At 39.0% G+C, this 20726-nt stretch overlaps 2 protein-coding genes across 3 annotated transcripts in view; both read right to left on the bottom strand.

The window, feature by feature from the left end:
• Positions 1-20726, bottom strand: part of LOC134823008 (proteasome subunit beta type-1-B-like) — a 96633-nt gene that overhangs the window by 9632 nt on the left and 66275 nt on the right. The window lies entirely within an intron of this gene.
• On the bottom strand, positions 1682-20255 carry LOC134823005 (uncharacterized). Its single transcript, XM_063834309.1, has 14 exons — positions 19610-20255; positions 18834-19231; positions 18574-18673; positions 18228-18391; positions 16916-17144; positions 15252-15355; positions 11122-11242; positions 10772-10834; positions 7813-7936; positions 7213-7339; positions 6391-6573; positions 5039-5229; positions 3236-3431; positions 1682-2016 (listed from the first exon to the last, which is right to left on the bottom strand). Exons 2-14 carry the CDS (start codon positions 19026-19028, stop codon positions 1921-1923), a joined length of 1893 nt encoding a protein of 630 aa, XP_063690379.1. The 5' UTR covers positions 19029-19231; positions 19610-20255; the 3' UTR covers positions 1682-1920.

Below are 20726 nucleotides of genomic sequence, written 5' to 3'. Positions count from 1 at the left end.
ATTCAAGAATCAGTGACCAGTTTCCATACCTAGCCATTGGAGCCCTTACCTGGGGACCTCAGGCTATCATGTTCATAAACATATAGAGATTCGGCGGAATGACAGGCTGAGTGCTGCCCAGTAATTGGAGCCCATGCCTGTGAACAATACTCTATATGAGGCTTTACTATAACTAAAGACTTATACAAGCCCAGCATAACGCTTGTTTCCCTCGATATAATTGCTTTGCTAATTGCATCACTTGATTTAATTGAATTTATGTATTGTTTGAATGACTTTTCCCCCAAAAAATTACCCATCAATTTACAAGGTAGAGTGTAAACTTCTTTCAAACTTCATGAATCGAGCTCAAATCTTTTGCAATGTTTTAAGAATCAATAAATGCACTTATATAAATCACTTAGGATAATTTTGTAGGTTTACAACCTACCAGGACGCGCACCGAGTTGGACTCTTCGACGGTCCAATATATGGAACAGATATTTTACGAGTATCACCCGTTAAGGATAATTTTGAAAGAGAATAACAAGCTCACACATGTTATTGGAGGACGTGACTTCGCCGCTTCGACGCGCCGCGCGAACTAGCATTCTTGCTTCGCAGAGCAACGATCTCGATGGGTTGACATAGTCAACCAAACATGTTATTTTTTTTCTTCCTCCGTGATTGTAGCGCAATGCGTTACTGTGCCGCGCCGCGCACTCAATGAGGCTTCTCACATCTCTAGATCGACGAAATGCGCTACTATGCCGTGCTGAGCTGAGATGAATTGACATCGTCAATTAAGCAAGCGCCGTACTAGTTCATTAACAGTGGTCAAGTACCGCATAGCACAGTCACGACAAACTCTGATCTCAAAGTTTCCAGCTGTCATTACCTGGGGACCTCAGGCTATTATGTTCAATAGAGATTAGGCGGAATGACAGGCTGAGCGCGGCCCAGTAACAGCTGTCAGTGTAATTCTAATGCAATTATGAGCTTTTAGCAGCCATGCTTAAGATACGATATTGATAATATCATATGTAATTTACGATCCGTACAATTGTTACTGGGCCGCGCTCAGCCTGTCATTCCGCCTAATCTCTATTATATTATATTGTTTATCAACATTAAAGCCTGGGGTCCTCAGGTAATACAATTGCAAATTGACAATGTAATCAGGACCGTGGACGAGTTTAACTCGGCGCGCATCCTGGTAGGTTATAAACCTACAATGTAATTAGTCGAAATACTGGACAAAGATTAACCGATGGTTTAGTACCTGAGGACCCCAGGCTATTATGTTCATAAACAGAATATAAAAGATTCGGTGGAATGACAGGCTGAGCGCCGCCCAGTAACCGATGGTAAAACAGCCTAGTATTTGCGGGGCTTTTACTATTTACTTTCAAAACAAAATCAGGAAACGTTACAAGTAGGTACAGAGACAGAGATTGTGTACAATTATACCGGTAAGCTAAGTGTGAAGTGTATATAAGCTAGTGGTATTATATAAGAGAAATTTGCTATTCCATATTCTGTAATCTGTATGCCGTTGTTTTGAATAAGCATGGCCAGTCTGAATTCTACATCCGCTATCCAAAGATGGTGCGTGACCATTTTCACAGTTTTCTTCGCCGCGCGCTACGTCGAGTTATTGAAGGCTGTCAAATACCAAGGTTACACGCGAAATTCCTTTGTTAAGGTTGTTTCTGGGGACACTGATTAGAAATTACACTCATTTTGAAATATAAAACAACATTAAAAAGTGTTAAACATTCCGATAGAAGAACATTCCGATCTCTTTAATGATATTCATAGAATAGCGTTAAAATTTACCATGAATATATGATTATTACTCTGCAGTGATGAATAGACAATGAAAACAATAAAATTAAAAAAGCTGAGTCCGAGTTTCCGATTCAACGGAGGAGGGTGAGACTATTCATGCCATGATCTCGGTCTGGCATCGCCCGTGTGAACCAAAGTGTTGAAGTTATACATGTTTTCATTCTTCATATCCTTCTTTCTGTAATACTGAAACAAACATGTCGTTAGAAACTCATGGTTTTCCGTTTATTTTATTATTTACGAATTTGGCCTTTGGCAACGGAAGACTGATCAAATTACAGAAAGTCTTGGAACTTGATCTTGAGGAATGCGAAGCATCAACGTTGCTAGGCAAGTTGCTAAATGTTAATTGAAAAATTGTTCTACATGCGATCGGGGTATATGTTAAATTCTGTTCTCTGGGCGAGGAGTGGGAGCGATCTGTGTTCAGTAACCGACCTATCACAAATATGAAAAATCTCTGCTTTTCTGGGAGAATGTACAAAGGGCGTAATGTGATTATTGGTAACCATGAAAACGTAGCGGAGATTAATGATGTAACATGCCTTAAAGCGGCACATACCATCAAAGCGATCAGCCTTTCGTGCAGAAACGGGATTGTTTCCTGACATTATAACTTGAAAGTCGGAGGACCATTACACCGTTATTTTGCGCGGTCAGGATAAGATACCGACCAACTCGCAAGAGAGAGAGTGTATAAATAGAACTTGTTGATATTAGATCATTGATGACTTAACATTTTGACCGCAGCAACATTGAGCCAACATTTTATTAGTCGATCACACCTTTATCGAATTAATCATCTAATTGGCACACCAAATCGATAATGAAATAGTCTTATCTATAATGAGGACTTTACAACTTATCGCCATCTATACTACAGATCATCAAACTGTCGTGACGTCAGAGAGTTATCTGTGACGTCAATGGTGGTAAATAGTACAGCTTCTAGTTCTTACAAGGAAAGTGCAGTGTTCCAGTGAAATGTGGCAACATTGAAACAGTAACTAACTAGTAACAGTGAAACACTACCTCACTAAATGAACTTAGCATGTGACACTGTTTGCTAATAACTGTGACAAGAATGGCTGTGTTGTGCCCACCTCCGAATTTCATTTCTTTTGTTATTCGGTATAAATTGGGAATATAAAATTGTAATGTTTGTGTGGGAATTCGGAGTGTAAATTTTGCTGGTTTATCCAAATAATTGATGTGCAATATATCAAGTTTGATAAGTAAGTATTTATATTTCAGGTTTCTGATACATAATAATTTTACTGACAGGAAATTTACTACTTGGGGCTAATTCTGGGTGTCACGCTGTTTCACATTCCTCAAAAAAGTGTTTAAATAAAGTGTAAACAAACTAAATGTTTAAAAAGGTGATGTACGTGATGAAGCCTACCTCTCTAGTATCCGGACTAGGAGCACTGGATCTCAGAGTGAGTTGAGGCGAACCTGGCAACGGGCCAGCTGGCATGGGAGTTGGAGATGTGGTGGGTGTGCTGGAAGCAGTGCGCGGCGGGGCTACTGCTGCTGCCGTCGCTGCGCCGTTATCTAACTGCGTGCTGTCCAGTACACTTCTTATCTTTTCGTACCATCTGAAAATAAAAATCATTTAATTTGGAGAGTGAGCCTTTAAGGGGGCCGGGGGGGGGGGGGGGGGGGGTCTTCAAGCCAAGGAGACAAAAATATTGCCGGTAAATATTGCCGGTAAATTGGTAAATTATCCAGATGATTACTATTAGTTACTACAAACGTATCTTATATCTTAATATTTCCGAAAGACGAGAAAAAGACAAAATAATCGATACGGTAGGGATCGGTCTGCGAGCTTATATAATATGCGGTGTTAAACTAAATGGGAAGTTATCAGCACTAAGAGAATAACGATTAACAGGACCGTAGGGCGCGGCTCCCTACTCCCACGCTGTAACAGGGTCCTAGTTCAGACTCCTTTATCAAGCTTTCATTTCTTTGTTTCAATAAACCAATCATTAGTGTAAGTGTTGTACGTGCAGGACCCCCGGGGTGGAATGCACCTCCTGGGGTGGAATGCACCTCCTGACTCACAAAATATGCGACATCGTCTGAAAATGGCGGGGAGATACCGTGGTATTACAGTTATCGGACATTTCGCTACCGATACTATAATTTAGTTGTGGGCCACACCCAACTGGGTATCAAGTGGCTAATGATTGAGGCAATTTCTTAAGAAGCTTGTGCGAAGCACTGTTACATGTGACTAGCTTTTAAAAGATCCACCGATCCACAGTAAAAGTTGAGCTAACTTGACCACCAAATTCCAATCCCACATTCTTACACACATTCCAACCCGACCACTGATTAACCGATTACACACACTCTGGCATGTCAGTGAAGTTATTTGAGATATTATAGAGGCGGAACTGTGGGATATCCGATTAAAATACATTATTTCATTATCAGCACTTTCACGAGCTTGAGACGATCAAGGAATTTGAAGACTGGACAGGAAGACAGGAGTAGGGAGCTATGGAGACGGGGAAATTTCATGAATTATTCGGCACCTTATCATTTTTGGAATGCACTGCAGGGCAACTTCCGAGTTGTGTCATTAAGGGTGAGCAGATCTGAACTCTCCACAGAAAAGGTGAGATATCTCGGGTATAATAGCTCGCAGTATCATCTTCAGTTAAAATTGGTCAGAGACCACGCTGCGCGGACGAAGCTAAACAATGACTTATCATTCCGGGCACTAACATACCATTCCTTTGTTTGCTTTCTAACTAAATATTGTTTGTCCCGCGTGGAGGGAGATGTGTGGCGACAAATGTGTCACGTGACACCCCCCCCCCTCATACTTGAGTTTGTAAAGCATGGGACCTAGGTAACATGAGAACGCAACACAAGGAGAAAGCAGAGGAGACATGAAACATTAACTGTTTAATTGCATTTTATTAACTTAATCAAGGATCATTTTGAGGTAAAGTAGAAGCTTCTTTGCCCTGCAGCACAAAGACGAAGTCACAGCGGTTAACCGATCAGCTGACTGCATCGACCGTTAAGATATGTAAGATATGTAAAATATGTCTGTCTGGTATAAGGAAACATCTGCTCCACTTTCGCTACTGCATTCCAGTATACTACTTATTTAAGAAAAAAGCAAAATCGATATAAAAGAGACACCTTTACAAGTACTACAAGTATTAACATTTAAAATTATTACCTGTCGTAAGAATGCTTGTTCTCGTTCGCGAACACCAAGACGGAATTCCACCGTTTCATGGTGGGTGGAATAAGCGCAAAACAATACTTGTAGTCGCGCACGGACGTAGCCGCGCAGGAGTAACCCGTCAAACACAGCACCTCGTGCGCTTTCTTGTCCTCGATGTTGTAGTAGAAAAACATCATGTTGTCCTGTAAAGTAAGAAGTTCAGTACTGGGAAATGTTTGAAATGTGCTGGAAATCAGAATTGGAATGTGATCACGGAAATCAAGGGGAACATCTGATAAAGGTAATTTAATTATTGTCGCCAGTTCCGATGGAATGTGGAGGGAAGTGACCTTGGCAATAAAGTTACAGTAGAAGTAAACGAATTACCATCATGTTTGAGAACTTGAGAATGTTTGGTGTGTAGCTATAATATGCTGTGTATGGCCAGAATGTTACGGATTACTGTGAAAAATTCGATGAGGGTCTCATTTTTGCCGTCTTCCTTTCTTTCTTACGAAAGATCCATCTACAGCAAGAAAAGCTGTCTATTACAGCCGATGTGGTCATACGACAAACTTAAAATTAGATATTTCTAATGATAACGCAATTTATTAGCTCAGTAAATGAGCTTGACAAAAACCACCTCACAAAAGCTTGAAAACCATTCTAGAAACTTTCTCTAAACACACTTGCTCGTCCAGAACAAAGGAAAAAAGCATGGTCATGAGAAAAATAGTGAGAAAGTGTGTGTTCAAGGCCATATCGCAGGCTGCAATGCATGCCATTGTAACATTGTAACACGTGTACTACATATTATATCTGATATCTTCGTGTACAATGTATAATCTATTATATAATGTGATCCTCATATGCACAGTGGATTTTCCAACTGTAGTTTCAGAGGGCAGGGCGCCCTACGTGAACACTAAAATTAGACACTCTTAACATGTACACACGCAGCATTCTTCAGAGTCCAACAATGTGCACTGAACTAGGGATGAAGCAGCGAATACATGCACAAGAAGGAGCAGCAGGGCTGTGTGTTTCTGTGTTTCTACCACGATGAGAAGTTGGGCGTGAGTGCGTTTTTAACATGCCTCAAATTCCAGGGATGAGGGGAGGAAAGCAAACAAGGGGACATGCCCGGCACGCCCATGGTACTGTTAAAGTTTGTGAATTTCCCTCTGATCTTACATGATCATAGGATTTGGAAACATTAAGCTACGCTGCTGTGACTCTGTCGGCTTTCGTTTGAGAGAGAGAGGATACGAAATGGTAATGAGTGATTTCGCGTGTAAAGATAAATCTAACGTCGTATCAAATACTCTTACATACCTTATCAAATACTACTGTCTATTACATACCTTGAGAACACACCACTTCCGTTTGGCCCGGAATCCGGAGAGTTTCAACTTTAGTATCCAGCCGGAGTAAAGAGGATTATCGATGGCTAGAGCGGATAGTGCGCAGTTGTGTATAGAATGGTTTAGCGTAAGAGTCTGAGTCTTTGTAGCCTCAGCCAGAACTTGCAGCCATTTCTCGTACTCCTGAAAGAGGGACAGGTATGTTAGGCATTGCTGGAATTCGTCTCACAGGTTCACCAATTTACAGCATTCAAAAATGGATTTAAAAAGGAGAAAATTCCAGAGAAAATTACGGTTAGTAATGAAACTATGGGCCTTGAAAGGAAGAGTCTCGATCTGTTGGAATTCTTTAATTGGGTGGTAAAATGCAAAACATCGCAGGAATGTTCATTACGAAGGTGTTAGAACAGATGCGATGCAAATTTCTTATAAAAGCTAGCTAAAAGTAAAGCTGCACTCTGGCATGTTGGCATGTGCCCAAGGTTCAGCTGATTTTTAGAACATGTCATAGAGCACGCCGCGTGCACTGTTAACCAACTACAAGTGTTGAGAAAGTACTAATAAGTCTTCTCCGTTGGAATGTGAGGCATTTACTTCACTTTTGGAAACGACGCTAACTTATATCAGCGCTGTGTGCCATTGATATCTCACGAGCCACGCTACCCGGCTTTTTATCTTCAAATTTTCAGTCTGCATAACTTTGAATTCTTGTTATTTTTAAAACCATCGATGATTTTCTTAACAAAGAATTCAGCATTCCACGCATAGCTGCTAATAAGGTCTGAGGAAGCCTGAGGGGGGATCAGGCTCCGTCTCACATACCTGGAGATCGTGCGCCGCGAAAAGATACACACTGGAGCCCCGCGTTATCTTGATCACATTCTTTCTGTTTGCGCAAACCGCTTTGCTGTAGTGGAAGGAGGGAAGAACGATCATACCGCTGGGTTGGCTGAAAGTTTAGGAATGTTAAAGAACAAATCACGACAGGAATTATATGATATAGGAGACGGGGTTTGCGGGGATAGCAACGGGAGGGTCTGCCATTAATTGGTTACTGTCTCGTGTGATAATTAAGTATTAGTGAAATTAATAAATACTATGGACTGAATTACTTTGTGGTGATAAATTCAGGGATCTGGATGAACGTATTATTTGTAGATAACATGTCGGATCCTAATCAAAAACGTGACAACAAGACTTAAAAGACTAAAGATTCTAATCTTACCACCGAATTTATGCAACCAAAAATGCAAACATAGAATTATTATAATGCGATTGGATAAATCTGTTAAACACTAATACTGACATCTCATTTTGGAGATGAAACAGGAACATGACGTGGTCATAAGAAGATAATTTCAACTATTTAATGAATTAATTAATTAATTAATTGAGCAATCAATCAAATAATCAGTTAATTACCTCTCTCTAGATTTGTGGTAGTAAAGACAGCCATCTCTCTTCACAACGACCCACTGTTTGTTCCAAAGTTTAATTCCTCCACATTTCGTTTGTCGCTGCAAGTAACCCTCGTGCACTACATCATCTGCAATTGTACATATTATTACTATACATTTTTATAACCTTTAAATAACTTGTTGTATTAATAAAGTCACATTGCGTTAAGTGTACTCATGGTATGTGATTGAATGTTTTAAATTATTAGATTATAAGCCACGGCATCGAGTGCTATATTAATTGGGAACACATAGGAATAAACTTCAAATAAATTGAAATTTGTGTATTTCTTGAACTTGTAGGTAAGCAGGTTATTCTTACATTTCATATCTTGAAATCCTGTACACCACTACAATAGTTTTTACTAAGTATCCAGAAAATTTCAAACATTTAGGGAAGTAGGGAGGGATCTAATCAACTGAGAAGAAAAAAATTTAATATGCAATAATGAGTGGTCACTACTGAGTGCGTGTCAAAAAAGTTCTACATTCCAGAATGTAAGGTATTCAGCATATAATACACTCGGATGTGACAGAAAGGAAACCACAATCAGCTACACGATCTCTAAACTAAGGATGGACAATGCAATAATCGTTTCTGAGAGATCGACTGAGCAGGATGGATTAAGAAAACACTAGGAACGAGGAATCACGTGACAAACCTGCAAGAGTCACGTGACAAACCTGCAAGAGTCACGTGACAGGTTTCACTGGAAAGTAAGGTTCACTTCGGTACGTGTTTTTATAAAACCGGTTGGGAATTGCTATTCTACATCGTAATGCGAGACTCGAAAAAACACATTTACGATGCTTCTTTCATCTTTTCATTACAAATAATGCATTTTCACTGTCTATAATCGATTAAGTATCGTTAAAAGTTAACTTTGAAGAAATAATGACAGTCTACTATTTAAAAATTATTCTCACCAAAGGTATGATAATTATCCAAAGGGAAAATTGATGAAATAGTTAGCGTTCTTTAGGGGTATGTCCAGATCGTGATGTAGATGTGATTATGTAGAGGGAGAGGGAGATGCCGCAGGGGTATTAATACGGATGATCTTTCATCCGAAACAGACAAATTAATGGGAGCTACTTTCAGCTAGAAACTTCCTAACAGTAACATACGAGAGATTGAACATTTATAGTTGCGTTTATTAACGTCGAAATTTTAAGATTCGATTAACAGTGAAATGTGTGAGGAAGCACGGGATGCTAGTAGTGGGGGGAGGGGGGTCGTCATTAATGAGCTGTAGCTGACGTATATTGACGACAAAGCAACGTGTATCATGATGACTTTAATCAAACCAGGACAAAGAGCCAAAATAACTGTAACATAATAGGGATAATGTTCACCGAACACAATTATGTAATGGACCATTCTAGTACAAGAAGAATGCAGCTTAACAACGATACATCACTACTAAGAATAAAGTATTCGACATGACATAACTTGGTCCTTGCTGCAAGAATCGTAAAGCTAAACTAAATATCACCCAGACAGTTTTATGGAATATGCAGCACTAATTATTGTATACCCAAAGCCCCGAAAAGGTAAGTTTGGAATTTGTATCTGGTATTTGCTGGATCCAGAAGGCGGTTTCTCAGTTTCTGGTAAGCAGTAGTAAGAGTAAGCCGTATCAGAAAGGTGATGAATGCCAGGTATCCATCTGAATTGTCAAGGGGTTTTGCGGGAGACTCAGAGAGACTACTCATTTACAACTTTAGAGGGGGAGTTGGTACGTAGCCAGGGGGGGGGGGGGCTGAACCCGTGGTATTAACTAATTACTACACTACAAGTCTATTACATTTATTGAGTATTAGGTAATCAAGGATGGAAACGTAATGGGATGGAAACGTTATAACCAGGTGTAGCTTGTCCACCCTGGCTTCATAATATGAGGAATTTGTTTCACTTGTAGATGAAAAGCTGTAATACTGTACAGTAACTATTGAGCAGTTCCGTAAAACTGGTAAAATAAATGCATCGTGTTGTAAATTGCTAGTAACTATGTGTCGTGTGCTGTGAGAGTGAAACTTTTAATATACAGTGAAGTTTGTTTGGGATTGTCAGTTTAATTAACGCTAGAGTTCGGCGGAACGCCAATTTAATCTTGTTGTTTTATATTATTTCCAACAAAGATCTGATCTCAAGCAAGCCAAGAAGATCTGTATCGTACAGGACTTATAACGTCTAATTAAACACACTAATACACGGGCTTTGTAAATGTCTCTTTCAGTCGAACACTGCACAGGGTCTGTAAGTCTGTTCTCTAATAGCTGAACGATATAAAGGCAACACGTCCATTCTTAACCCGAGACTTGCTGTGGGCAACATTCCTAGCTCCATTGTCTCAAAGTTAACTGAGCTCTGTGGTAGAATCTCGGCCCTATTTATCCTATTTGTAACTAATTCGTTAAATGGGTTAGTTGGTCACATATATTTGGGATATATTTAGAAAGGGTTGAATACACATTATTGAGCATATTTGTTGATATGGGGAAATTCTGGGAATTTGGGAGCGAAGTTGGAACGATTCTATTGGATCATGTTGTGGAATGTTACACTGCAAGATAAACATTGCAACAAGAGGCTTCGATAATGTCTCATAGTGTTATAATCACAGTATTATAATGGGCATACACGTTACAACATCAACTCTCCTACACCCTTAATGTTATTATTGACTCAAGCTAATATACTAGTAACAACTTACATTTTACGAAGTAATGAATATTAATTTATTAACATTGGGCCAGAAAGATAGATTTACATCCACGACAAGAGAATAACTATATTACCATTACAGCGAGAGATAAATTTTAACACGATCTTTATCTTAATTGCTTGGAGCAAACTAAGGTATCCATCGTATTTGTAAAGTAATTAATTTGAATAATTCACATAGTTTTAAATAACTTACTCAAAGTGGGAGGTTGAGGTACAGTTTGGGATGGCACGACTGTTAAGTTCACCCTGTTTCCCTCTGAAAAATAGTCGATTAGCTTTCATTTTTCCTAAATTTAACATTAATTAATTACATCACTAACTACCCTCACTATTTAAAAGGATTACCACCTAATTACCACCTAACTTAAAAGGGTCCCTGTCACACCAACTCAATCCACAAAATTAAAACTCCCATTAAATCACAGGAACATTTTTAGATTTTAACTTTCAACATCGATGACCTAAAATCTAAAAATAGCCCCGCTCCACCCCGAAATTACACACTAACCAGTGCCCCCCGCTTCCTACACTCCTGACACTAACCATTGTGAATTAAGAACACGATCTCTTCAAAAGATAACTCCTGTATGTCTTTACCGTTGACCTGAAGTAGGATCTGCCCCTCTATCAGACCTTTAGACGCGGCAGGACTGTCCGGTTTAACCTGACAAAAGGAAATATGTTCAGAAAAATAGTTTAAATAGTTAAAATGCTTTTAACAGTGTACGTGAATTTAGAGGTAAACCCTGACCAGCAGTCGGTATGTGTTCTGCTGAACGGTTTGGGACATGACAGGTAAAATGCACTACCCAATACCCAACACCTTCCAAACAATGCCAAGTCCCTATTTTCCCTCTAAAACTACTCACTTCATAACAAGGTACCTAAATACTACCATTAGTACATCAGGAATCCTAGACTTCAGGAATTTCCATATTTCAATGAGACCTCAAACTATTTGAGAGCAGGGAATTCAGGAATGGAATTTGCAAGCTGGTGGTGTGGTGGTGCGGTTAAGTAAGGTATGTGGTATGTGCGGTAAGGTATGTGGTATGCACATACTATACATGTGACCAGTATATTAAAGTTGATAGACAAGGAAGTGTAAGAACCCCGGGAACTACAGCTTCAGATATTTCAGGTGATTATGGAAGAAGATCACGCCCCCAACTTGCTGTCTAGACCGGTATTATAGCATAATGATAGGTGGGGATATGCTTGGCATTCTGCCAGGTGATACTATCACGCGACCCCATCATTCTTATTAAATACATTAGGATGGGATCAGGTCACGGGCGATGTTATTTTATTATATATGCAGGAAAATATTCGAATAATTTGGTAATATTTAGGGCGATTAGTCGCCGATATAATATACACGATCCAGATAGCTTTTACTGGTAAATATACCGAGCAGGACAGATAAAACTCTATAAAATAGCGATATTTTAAAAGGAGTGTTAAAAGCTAATAGAGTTGGATGTCACCCAACCGTCACCGTAATATCCTCGCTCTCAAGATGACGTATAGGAATGTGATTACCTGGCGAAGTATGCCTGCTATTTTCCTGCATACTTTAATCTTGTCGGGGTTTCATCATCGGGAAAACATTTCATAGAAAAATTCATCAGAATACCTTTACAAACATCTCCCACACACACACACACACACACACACACACACACACACACACACACACACACACACACACACACACACACACACACACACACACACACACACACACACACACACACACACACACACACACACACACACACACACACACACACACACACACACACACACACACACACACACACACACACACACACACACACACACACACACACACACACACACACACACACACACACACACACACACACACACACACACACACACACACACACACACACACACACACACACACCCGCGGAATGTCCACGGGGAGCGTGTCGTGCTGGAATGTGGTTAACTGGTGGAGGAATTGTAGAGTGGAATGTTAGAGAGATAAGGGATCTGTTGACAGGGACCCAGGCAAACTATGTCATGTTTACTGTTTGGTGTGGAGATGTGTACATTACACCCGCGCTTACATTTGGTAACTACACAAATTGGCGGGCAGTAAAACAGGGGGTATACAGGGGTAACTAGGAAATACTGAGGTGTTTTCTTTTGTATTTTTAATTGCTGGAGTATTTTACATGCGGTCTGGTTCATAAGAGGTACTATGTGATGTATTGAAACAAGTGACATCAGAACACGTGGTGTGACGTCACACCACGTGTTATGACGTCACACCTCGGTCTGGTTCATGAGAGGTACTATGTATTGAAACAAGATATTACTGATTTTATTATAACAGTATTTGAAAGACCATGGGTTTAAAACTGAGGGAAAAACCAAAATATAATGAATCTTTTGTTGTACATGACAAGACGTGTTTCTAAGGATAATGACCGGAACATACTGAAGAAAATAAGTTTCCCAAAACCAGTCAGGTTGATAGAGAAAGAAACAAGAATGAAATAACCACATACATAATTATTAATTACCCCTGCTTTGTAATTCTAATACCACCCAGATAAGAAGGTATTACAGATCCCCGATATTGGACACGCCTATCTGTCCCTTATCAAGGTGTTCTGTTCTGTTTACAGTCCTTAGTGAGTGGCTGCCAAGATCTAGAAAACAGCACTTTAAAGTCATCAACCAGCCCCTCCCTTATATATACGGAGATAATTAGCATTTCAATTATTACATTGGCGCCAAGTTACAGGTCTGAGTGTGAATACGGGTGGTAGCTGCAAGTAACAGGTCTAACAATGGGAACGTTACCCCCTAGCTAAAGTTTAGATGCTATATTATGTTAATATATCCTCATGGAAATGCTCTGATTACACTGACAGCACCATTACTTGCTCATTGTGAAGATTTGCTTATTAATTGTATTGTTATTTATTGGTTATTAATTGTTGATTTTCTATATGATTGACTTTTAATGAGGTTGCCAGTGTAACTAACATTATATTCCCGCGTTAACGTTTGAGGGTTATTGCAATTCTCCAAGTTCATGCTGTTAAAGGAATCCAGCGGAAAAAGAAATGAGTAAAATACGATGGCAAATACGATGGCATGGAGAAAATGGCATGGAAAAAATGGAAAAACGTAAGAGTAAATTGACAGTTATGTCGAAGGTAAGAGTAAATTGACAGTTATGTCTAAGGTAAGAGTAAATTGACAGTTATGCAATATGCACCGGTGTGGAACTATTAAACTGCATGATTTCATTTTAAAGGCATTTCTTTAATATTCAAGCTGTTACGAATTAGCACAACTCTCAGCTTAAACCGTATAAGTCAAACTAGAGTCTTGACCAAACCTTGGCATGGGAATTACTATAAAGCACAAATTAAAACTATATATCATTTAAATTTACCATATCTAAGATGTCAAGGAGATATCTCAAGCTTCGAAATTATGTCTCATACAGGGTCCTGAATACAAGGAGATTTGCTCAGAAGCTTATGAATATTAAATATCATGTATTAATCATACGGCACGTGTTAGTTAATCTCCTCTGAAGCTGTCTCAATCACTTTGGTAATTATAGCCCATAATTTGAATATTCGCCTGATCAGCGCTATCGCATCACTATTTGAACATGGAGTTACCACCTTGTTGTTGTTCAATATAGCAGGTAGAGAATAGCAACTATTCTACATTCCTTCACCTGGCTTTCTCCCATGTGGAGGTATAAATTAAACCTACCACGCAAAAAGAGACTAAAACTACACATCAGACTAATGACAGCTTTATAAGCGTTATATACAGGATGGGCCACCCTGTATCATATGGCAAAACCACTCACAATGTTTACTTCCAAACAACCAACGACTTGGTTCATTCCAGACCAACTTTAACAACTTAATTACCTTGCAGGAGACGCGCACAACAAGTTGGAAATCACGATCCAAGGTTTTAAATACCAAACATGCCGATTGTTACATGTGTAAATGTTTGGATACTAGTGATATTGGGTTCTGAGAAAACCAATTTGAAATATAAGATTGGAGCGTTAACCAGAGTAACGCTGGGAACATGGTACACTATATAGATATATATATAATATGGTACACTTCGCAATGTCATGTACATCTGGTTAGAGCTACCAGTGGCTGGCTGGCAAGATCCTTAGCCGGTAAATAGTTTAAGGAACATCTCAACATATTGATGTAGAGGCTCAGCCAGGTATATAGACATATTAATGTATAGATCATCTAATGTTATGTACACGTCAAAAATGATTAATAAATATATTGAATGATTTTACCGTCACATAATATGTAACGATGGTAATCGCCAGGCTGATCCTGCTTCAGAATTCTCATGATCAAATATTCGGAGCATGATGGGAGCCTTTATCAAATTCCAGGAGACACAATGCGTATCAAGACTACACGTGATATTATCTAAACAATTACAAAAGAATTTGGCAAGCACAAAAAGAATGACATGGTGTATGTAGCTTCGACTTCCCTCTCTCTTTCAACTTGACAGTCCAACAAATGGTCTCTCGAAATGAACTTTATAAACATTTTTTTATGAAGGATTAATCTCCTGAATTGTATACAAATAAAAGTAAAGATGAAGGAGTGCACCTTTCTTACCTCTTTTATCTTGACTCTGTCCTGGGAAGTAAGGTTTGTTGCTGTTCTGATCGTGAAACCAAACCCTCTCTTCGGATCTCTGTCTATGGTGACATGTTGTTCTTCTGAAAAATAGAAGCTGGTTACGTGACATTGATTTGTTTCACCATTGCACCAAGATGCAACACCCGGTTAATAAGCAAAACTTGTTGGAAAAGTTCCAAATAGTTTTGTTCCCCCTTTGTTTGAGAACTTCAAGCGACATTCAGGGAACATTAACAAGCTGTAGCTTTATTGGCAACCGCTATTGTTTCCACTTGCTCTAATTGCAGATTAGAGGAGACGTAAGGAATTTAGGGACAGCAGTCTTACACAAATAAATGTGCTCACCCCGCTAATGGACAGACAATGATTTTGAAAATTCCTGAAATTCTAACAGAACTTGTCAACTTTGAAAACAATAGACTTCCATAGACCGTACCTTCTTGAAGATCAATCCCTACAGTGCCAGTTAGTCCTTTTTGATAATGTGTTCGATGTTGTAAATTTAATATGGGATGAATACAGAGTAAGACATAATTTTCTCAAGGAAACTTCTTTTTTATGAGCTTTGAAAATTAGAAGGTCACTTCCAATACTAGTTGTATTAATAGCTTTAATTTATGCAATGGAAAGATGATCATCTATGACACAATAACCTTTTAAATCTATCAATTGACCAGGTTTTAATGGTTTCTAATTCTCTGATAGTTCTTAGTTGCGCAATGTGCATAATTCTAATAATGTGCATAATTCGTATAAATTGGTTCGTACTCTAATTTCTCACGGTACTACAAGCTATTATGTTTATTAATTAATGGGGCCGGGAGGGGGAGGGGGGGGGTTAATGACGTTTATAAAATTGTTCAGATTGATTGACTGTTAGTGGTCTGGCAACCCAAATACCCAGATTTAACCCCAAATGAGACCCCAATCTTCAGGATTGGTCCTCACAACAAAGTAGGAAGAATATAATGTGATGACAGAGATAATGTCATGAAGATAATCAGGCTCCTCCACACTCCCTCATCTCCTAAAGATAGGGATGATGCAACATGCCAACATGCCATGGTTCCTAGATCCCCCAATTCCACACGTATATTATACTTCATGATATTAAACTGTGGAGTCTAGACGCTAGATATAATGCGGGTTGGTCAGTATTAAGTATCTGAGTGTTTGTGCTTTGAGCGTGTAAGTTGGGCTGTGATCGTATCGACCATGTGTACAAGCACATATTGAATGGACTCGATTTTTACTGGTAAACAATTGATCGGGAAATCATGGGCCGGCATAGTGCCGGAGCGGGTATGATCCGTCAATCTCCGAGTTACATGCTCGGTGCTCTATCAATTGAGCTACTATTGAGCTCAGGAATGAGTGTGTGTGTGTGAACTGTAAGTGAGTAAGTGTGTGGGAGGGGGGTAGGCCGGCTGTGGGGGGTGGAGCTAGGTTACATCTAGATAAGCTGCCTGGTAGTCACTAGGGACTAAGAGACTAAGGATTGGATAGTAATACTGGTTATGATCTGGACTGTAATATTAACAAATACCTAGCACGCAAACATTCCCTTTTAACCTACAAGTTTGCGAAAAAATACCGTGACCAAACTGACAAAAGCATAGAATTTGTAAGTATAAATTTACCAGGCACAGAGAGCGTAGTATCGGAAGTGTGTTCGGAAGTGTTGCCCAGTTTACTAGCGTGATTAAACATGGACTCCATACTCCGGTACATAACGTGGTCGTTAAACATTGTGCTCCCGTGTCTGCCGCCCACTCCGCTGGGACTGTTGAAGATGGCGTGTTCGCTGTATTGTGTACTAATGTGGATACTTGCTGGACGCGCATTGTGCTCCTGGTATCCTGGTCTTACCTGGGGACAGATAGAGTGGTTAGTTAGATTAGAGTTAGATTAGAGTTAGATTAGAGTTAGATTAGAGTTAGATTAGAGTTAGATTAGAGTTAGATTAGAGTTAGATTAGAGTTAGATTAGAGTTAGATTAGAGTTAGAGTTAGATTAGAGTTAGATTAGAGTTAGATTAGAGTTAGATTAGAGTTAGATTAGAGTTAGATTAGAGTTAGATTAGAGTTAGATTAGAGTTAGATTAGAGTTAGATTAGAGTTAGATTAGAGTTAGATTAGAGTTAGATTAGAGTTAGATTAGAGTTAGATTAGAGTTAGATTAAGAAATATTTTAACAAGAAGATAGACATTACAGCCCTCTTACGATACGAACAGACTTGTTATTTATGTTTAATAGTCGGAACAAGAAATTTGGGCGAAATTCCAAATATTCATGTCTACAATTATAGCTATCTCTATTCCTGTCAGTTCCCCTGAACATGGATAGCATCAGATCACTATAGATATTAGATATCAGGAATTCTCACGGCAAAGTTGTTAGTCGCATTATATATTGGACGAAGTGAAATATTTGGGAAATTTGGGAAAATGAGACGGTATCTGTGATTAAAATCACATTAGTGCAGCAACTACAGTAACCGCTTAATTCCTTCGTAACATTCTCCGGATTACAAGAGTAACTTGCCCTCTCATGCTCAATCTAATCTCTTCAGGGTGTATAATTAAACACATGCACTTAGTTTATATAGTCACATACTTACTCGTAGTATCGGGTATAAACGATAAAGAGCTTTAATATGTAACTAGTCTGGCCATTTTGCTGATTAGAAACTCAGTCGGTTTGTGGTTTAACAGACACTTTGATAAAAGTTGCAAACATTTTCTGGAGAATCATACCAATCAAGTGCAGGTGTGATGTGGCTTGTTTATTAATTATTGAAGAAGGGTATTACATTCAAAGCTTACAATGGGCAGCATTCTAAGAGCACCAGCGTAGTGCAAACTATTGAAATATTTCACTTTTGTAACCAGAGCCCTTACATGGTCCTATAATTGCAACACAAATATTCCGTAACTAAACAAATATTCTCACTTGTGAAAGAGGTTCCATGTTGAGTCTAGGAGGTATGGAAGGCTCGGAACGGCAGTTGAAAATGTGAGGTCTCATTCCGTGTATGTTGCTATAACCCTCCTGGTCCAGAAACCCGAAGGACCTGTCAATCATTCTCTGTTCTCCATCGTATTGTAAGTTACTTGCTGAGGGGACGAATTGTATTAGCCGAATCAATTCATTGGGTAAGTAATAAAACGGATTGTAAATCAAGTTTCCTGTTTCCCATCACAGGTACTATAAACACACATGATTTTCATCATGTACTAGATTATGTTTATCAAGATAGATTTTAAGTAATCTCAGATGAAATTATTTTAAAGCAAACCTTGGCTTATAGCCAGGGGAAGGGATACCCCACTGTCGTGACACTCGTCTGGTGAAGGTTGTTGTTCAACAGACCATCTGTTGTTAGGGACACAGTGTAACTGAAATAGTGGCATTTCCATCAGACATATAAGATAATTAAATGTTGCTATGGGTGTATCATTGGAGACTGAACTTATTTTGCAGATGATTCAGGAACCCAAAATACGAATTCAAATAGTAATTATGAAAAACAGTATGATATCTTTTGGCTCTCTTTACCTTGTCAAGATATGAGTATTCAGATTTTGCTCTGGACTTCATTGGTGCTTTTCCATTACTCTCCCAAGATCGTTCACCAGTAAAACGGTCTGATGCAACTTCAGCTCCCAGAGGTGAGGAGAAATTTGCTATATTCAGTCGCTCAATATCCCGCCTAACTATGTCCTCTGCATCCATTTGCTGTGTGAAGGTCATTGTGTTACATTCAAACTTGTGACTGCAATCAAGGGGTAACTTGCTAACATAAATAACAAGTTAGTTGTTAAATAAACTGGCAACACGAGGCAATTAAATTGTGGTCCAAAATCTTAATCTCATATAATAGCAATTAGCAAACATTGTAAGTGATTTGAGATTATATGATCAATTTTATTTTCAGGTTGGACCATTCAATGAAACTAATAAATCAATGAAACTAATAAATCAATGTTTTAGCTCATTTTACAAAGTCAAATATTTAAAACAATTAAAATTGTATAGTGCTCAATTTGTAAATGACTAGTTGATCTTTGCTATTGGAAGTTTGTCAAGGACTGGCAGCTAGCGGGGCAAGGAATGCACGGGCTTAGGGGCTTTTGTGCACACCAGAACACTAGCTCGGTAGATTTTTGGAAACTAGAAGGACTGAAAACTAAAATTGTTTTTGATGGAGGCTGAAGCATGTTTTTGAGAGGGACGGTATAATAGCTTGTGGTAACAACTGGCCTTTACTTTAATAGGATGAAGTTTTAGTTTTAGGACAGGAAGAAGGCATTAAGAAGATTTGCTCATTGGACTAGGTAAAAAGGCATTAACGTATTTGCAAAACTATTACAGCACCTGTACAGTGAAGTAGCAGGCAGATAATTCATAGAAGTTGTTGTTATGGAAATGGTTAACACAAAGCTGGTTGCAAGAGTATGTACTATTTAAACACACCGGATTTGTGGATAATGCTGAATTGTTGCCCTCAGGTTGAAGTTATATTCAACCCAACAGTTATATGTTATCTCTTATCAGTGAGAGGTTCCCAGGGAACATCAAAAGAGACAAACTACACTTATCTGTAGCCTTTAACCTTATTCCAGGGATAGAAGACCAATGTGTTATATCATTATTTATAACAATGCTTTTATTTAGGACAGGATGTCAAGTTTCGTCTCCACCTAGTGGTGAGTTTGTATGTTTTCGAGTACTATGTTTTAGAGTAAGTTATTAGCCATTTTATAAATCCCGTTTTATGATGTATTCTTGACTATTGAGCAATGAATATTGGATTATGTATTTCTAATACGTTTTCTATTTCAGATTGTTATAACTGTGATTTGGTCGTTTTATTGCATTAAACATTGGTAGCAGTGTGCAATATACGAAACGACGATGAAGAGGAAAGCCAACACACCTAAGTTCTGTGGTGAGAACTATAAGCAATACAAGAAACTCTGGGCCCATAACACAGACGTATCGTAAGTGTGAAACAACCGTGGGTGTCACAACCAACAACGTGATACTTGTATCACTTCGTGACCCCCATCGTCGTTTCACTATATACCCCTGTAGATTTTGTACGATACAGGGGGAGCCGCTCACTCGTGCGCGGCGGGTCAAACACCGTCAACCGTATGACAAATATAAAGCGAGACGTATGACAAATATAAAGCGAGACGATATATACATTTTACTGACTGCTGTATGGTGGCCGAGGAGAGTCATTTTAAAAAATAAAATAAAAAACCATACTCACGTGGCCGAGAAGGGTCATTTTTTTAAAATGGCCCTGCTCGGCCGAGCAGGGCCAAACAATATGACGCAAAAATGGCCCTCCTCGGTCATTGCCGAGCAGGGTCATTTTAAAAATAAAATAAAAAACCATACTCACGTGGCCGAGGAGGGTCATTCGGCCGAGGAGGGTCA

This window comes from Bolinopsis microptera, chromosome 11, assembly GCF_026151205.1.
Source record: "Bolinopsis microptera isolate Bmic1 chromosome 11, MBARI_Bmic_1.0, whole genome shotgun sequence".
Lineage (NCBI taxonomy): Eukaryota > Metazoa > Ctenophora > Tentaculata > Lobata > Bolinopsidae > Bolinopsis > Bolinopsis microptera.
Note: the sequence above shows the minus strand (reverse complement) of the source record. Positions and strands in the feature narration are given on the sequence as shown.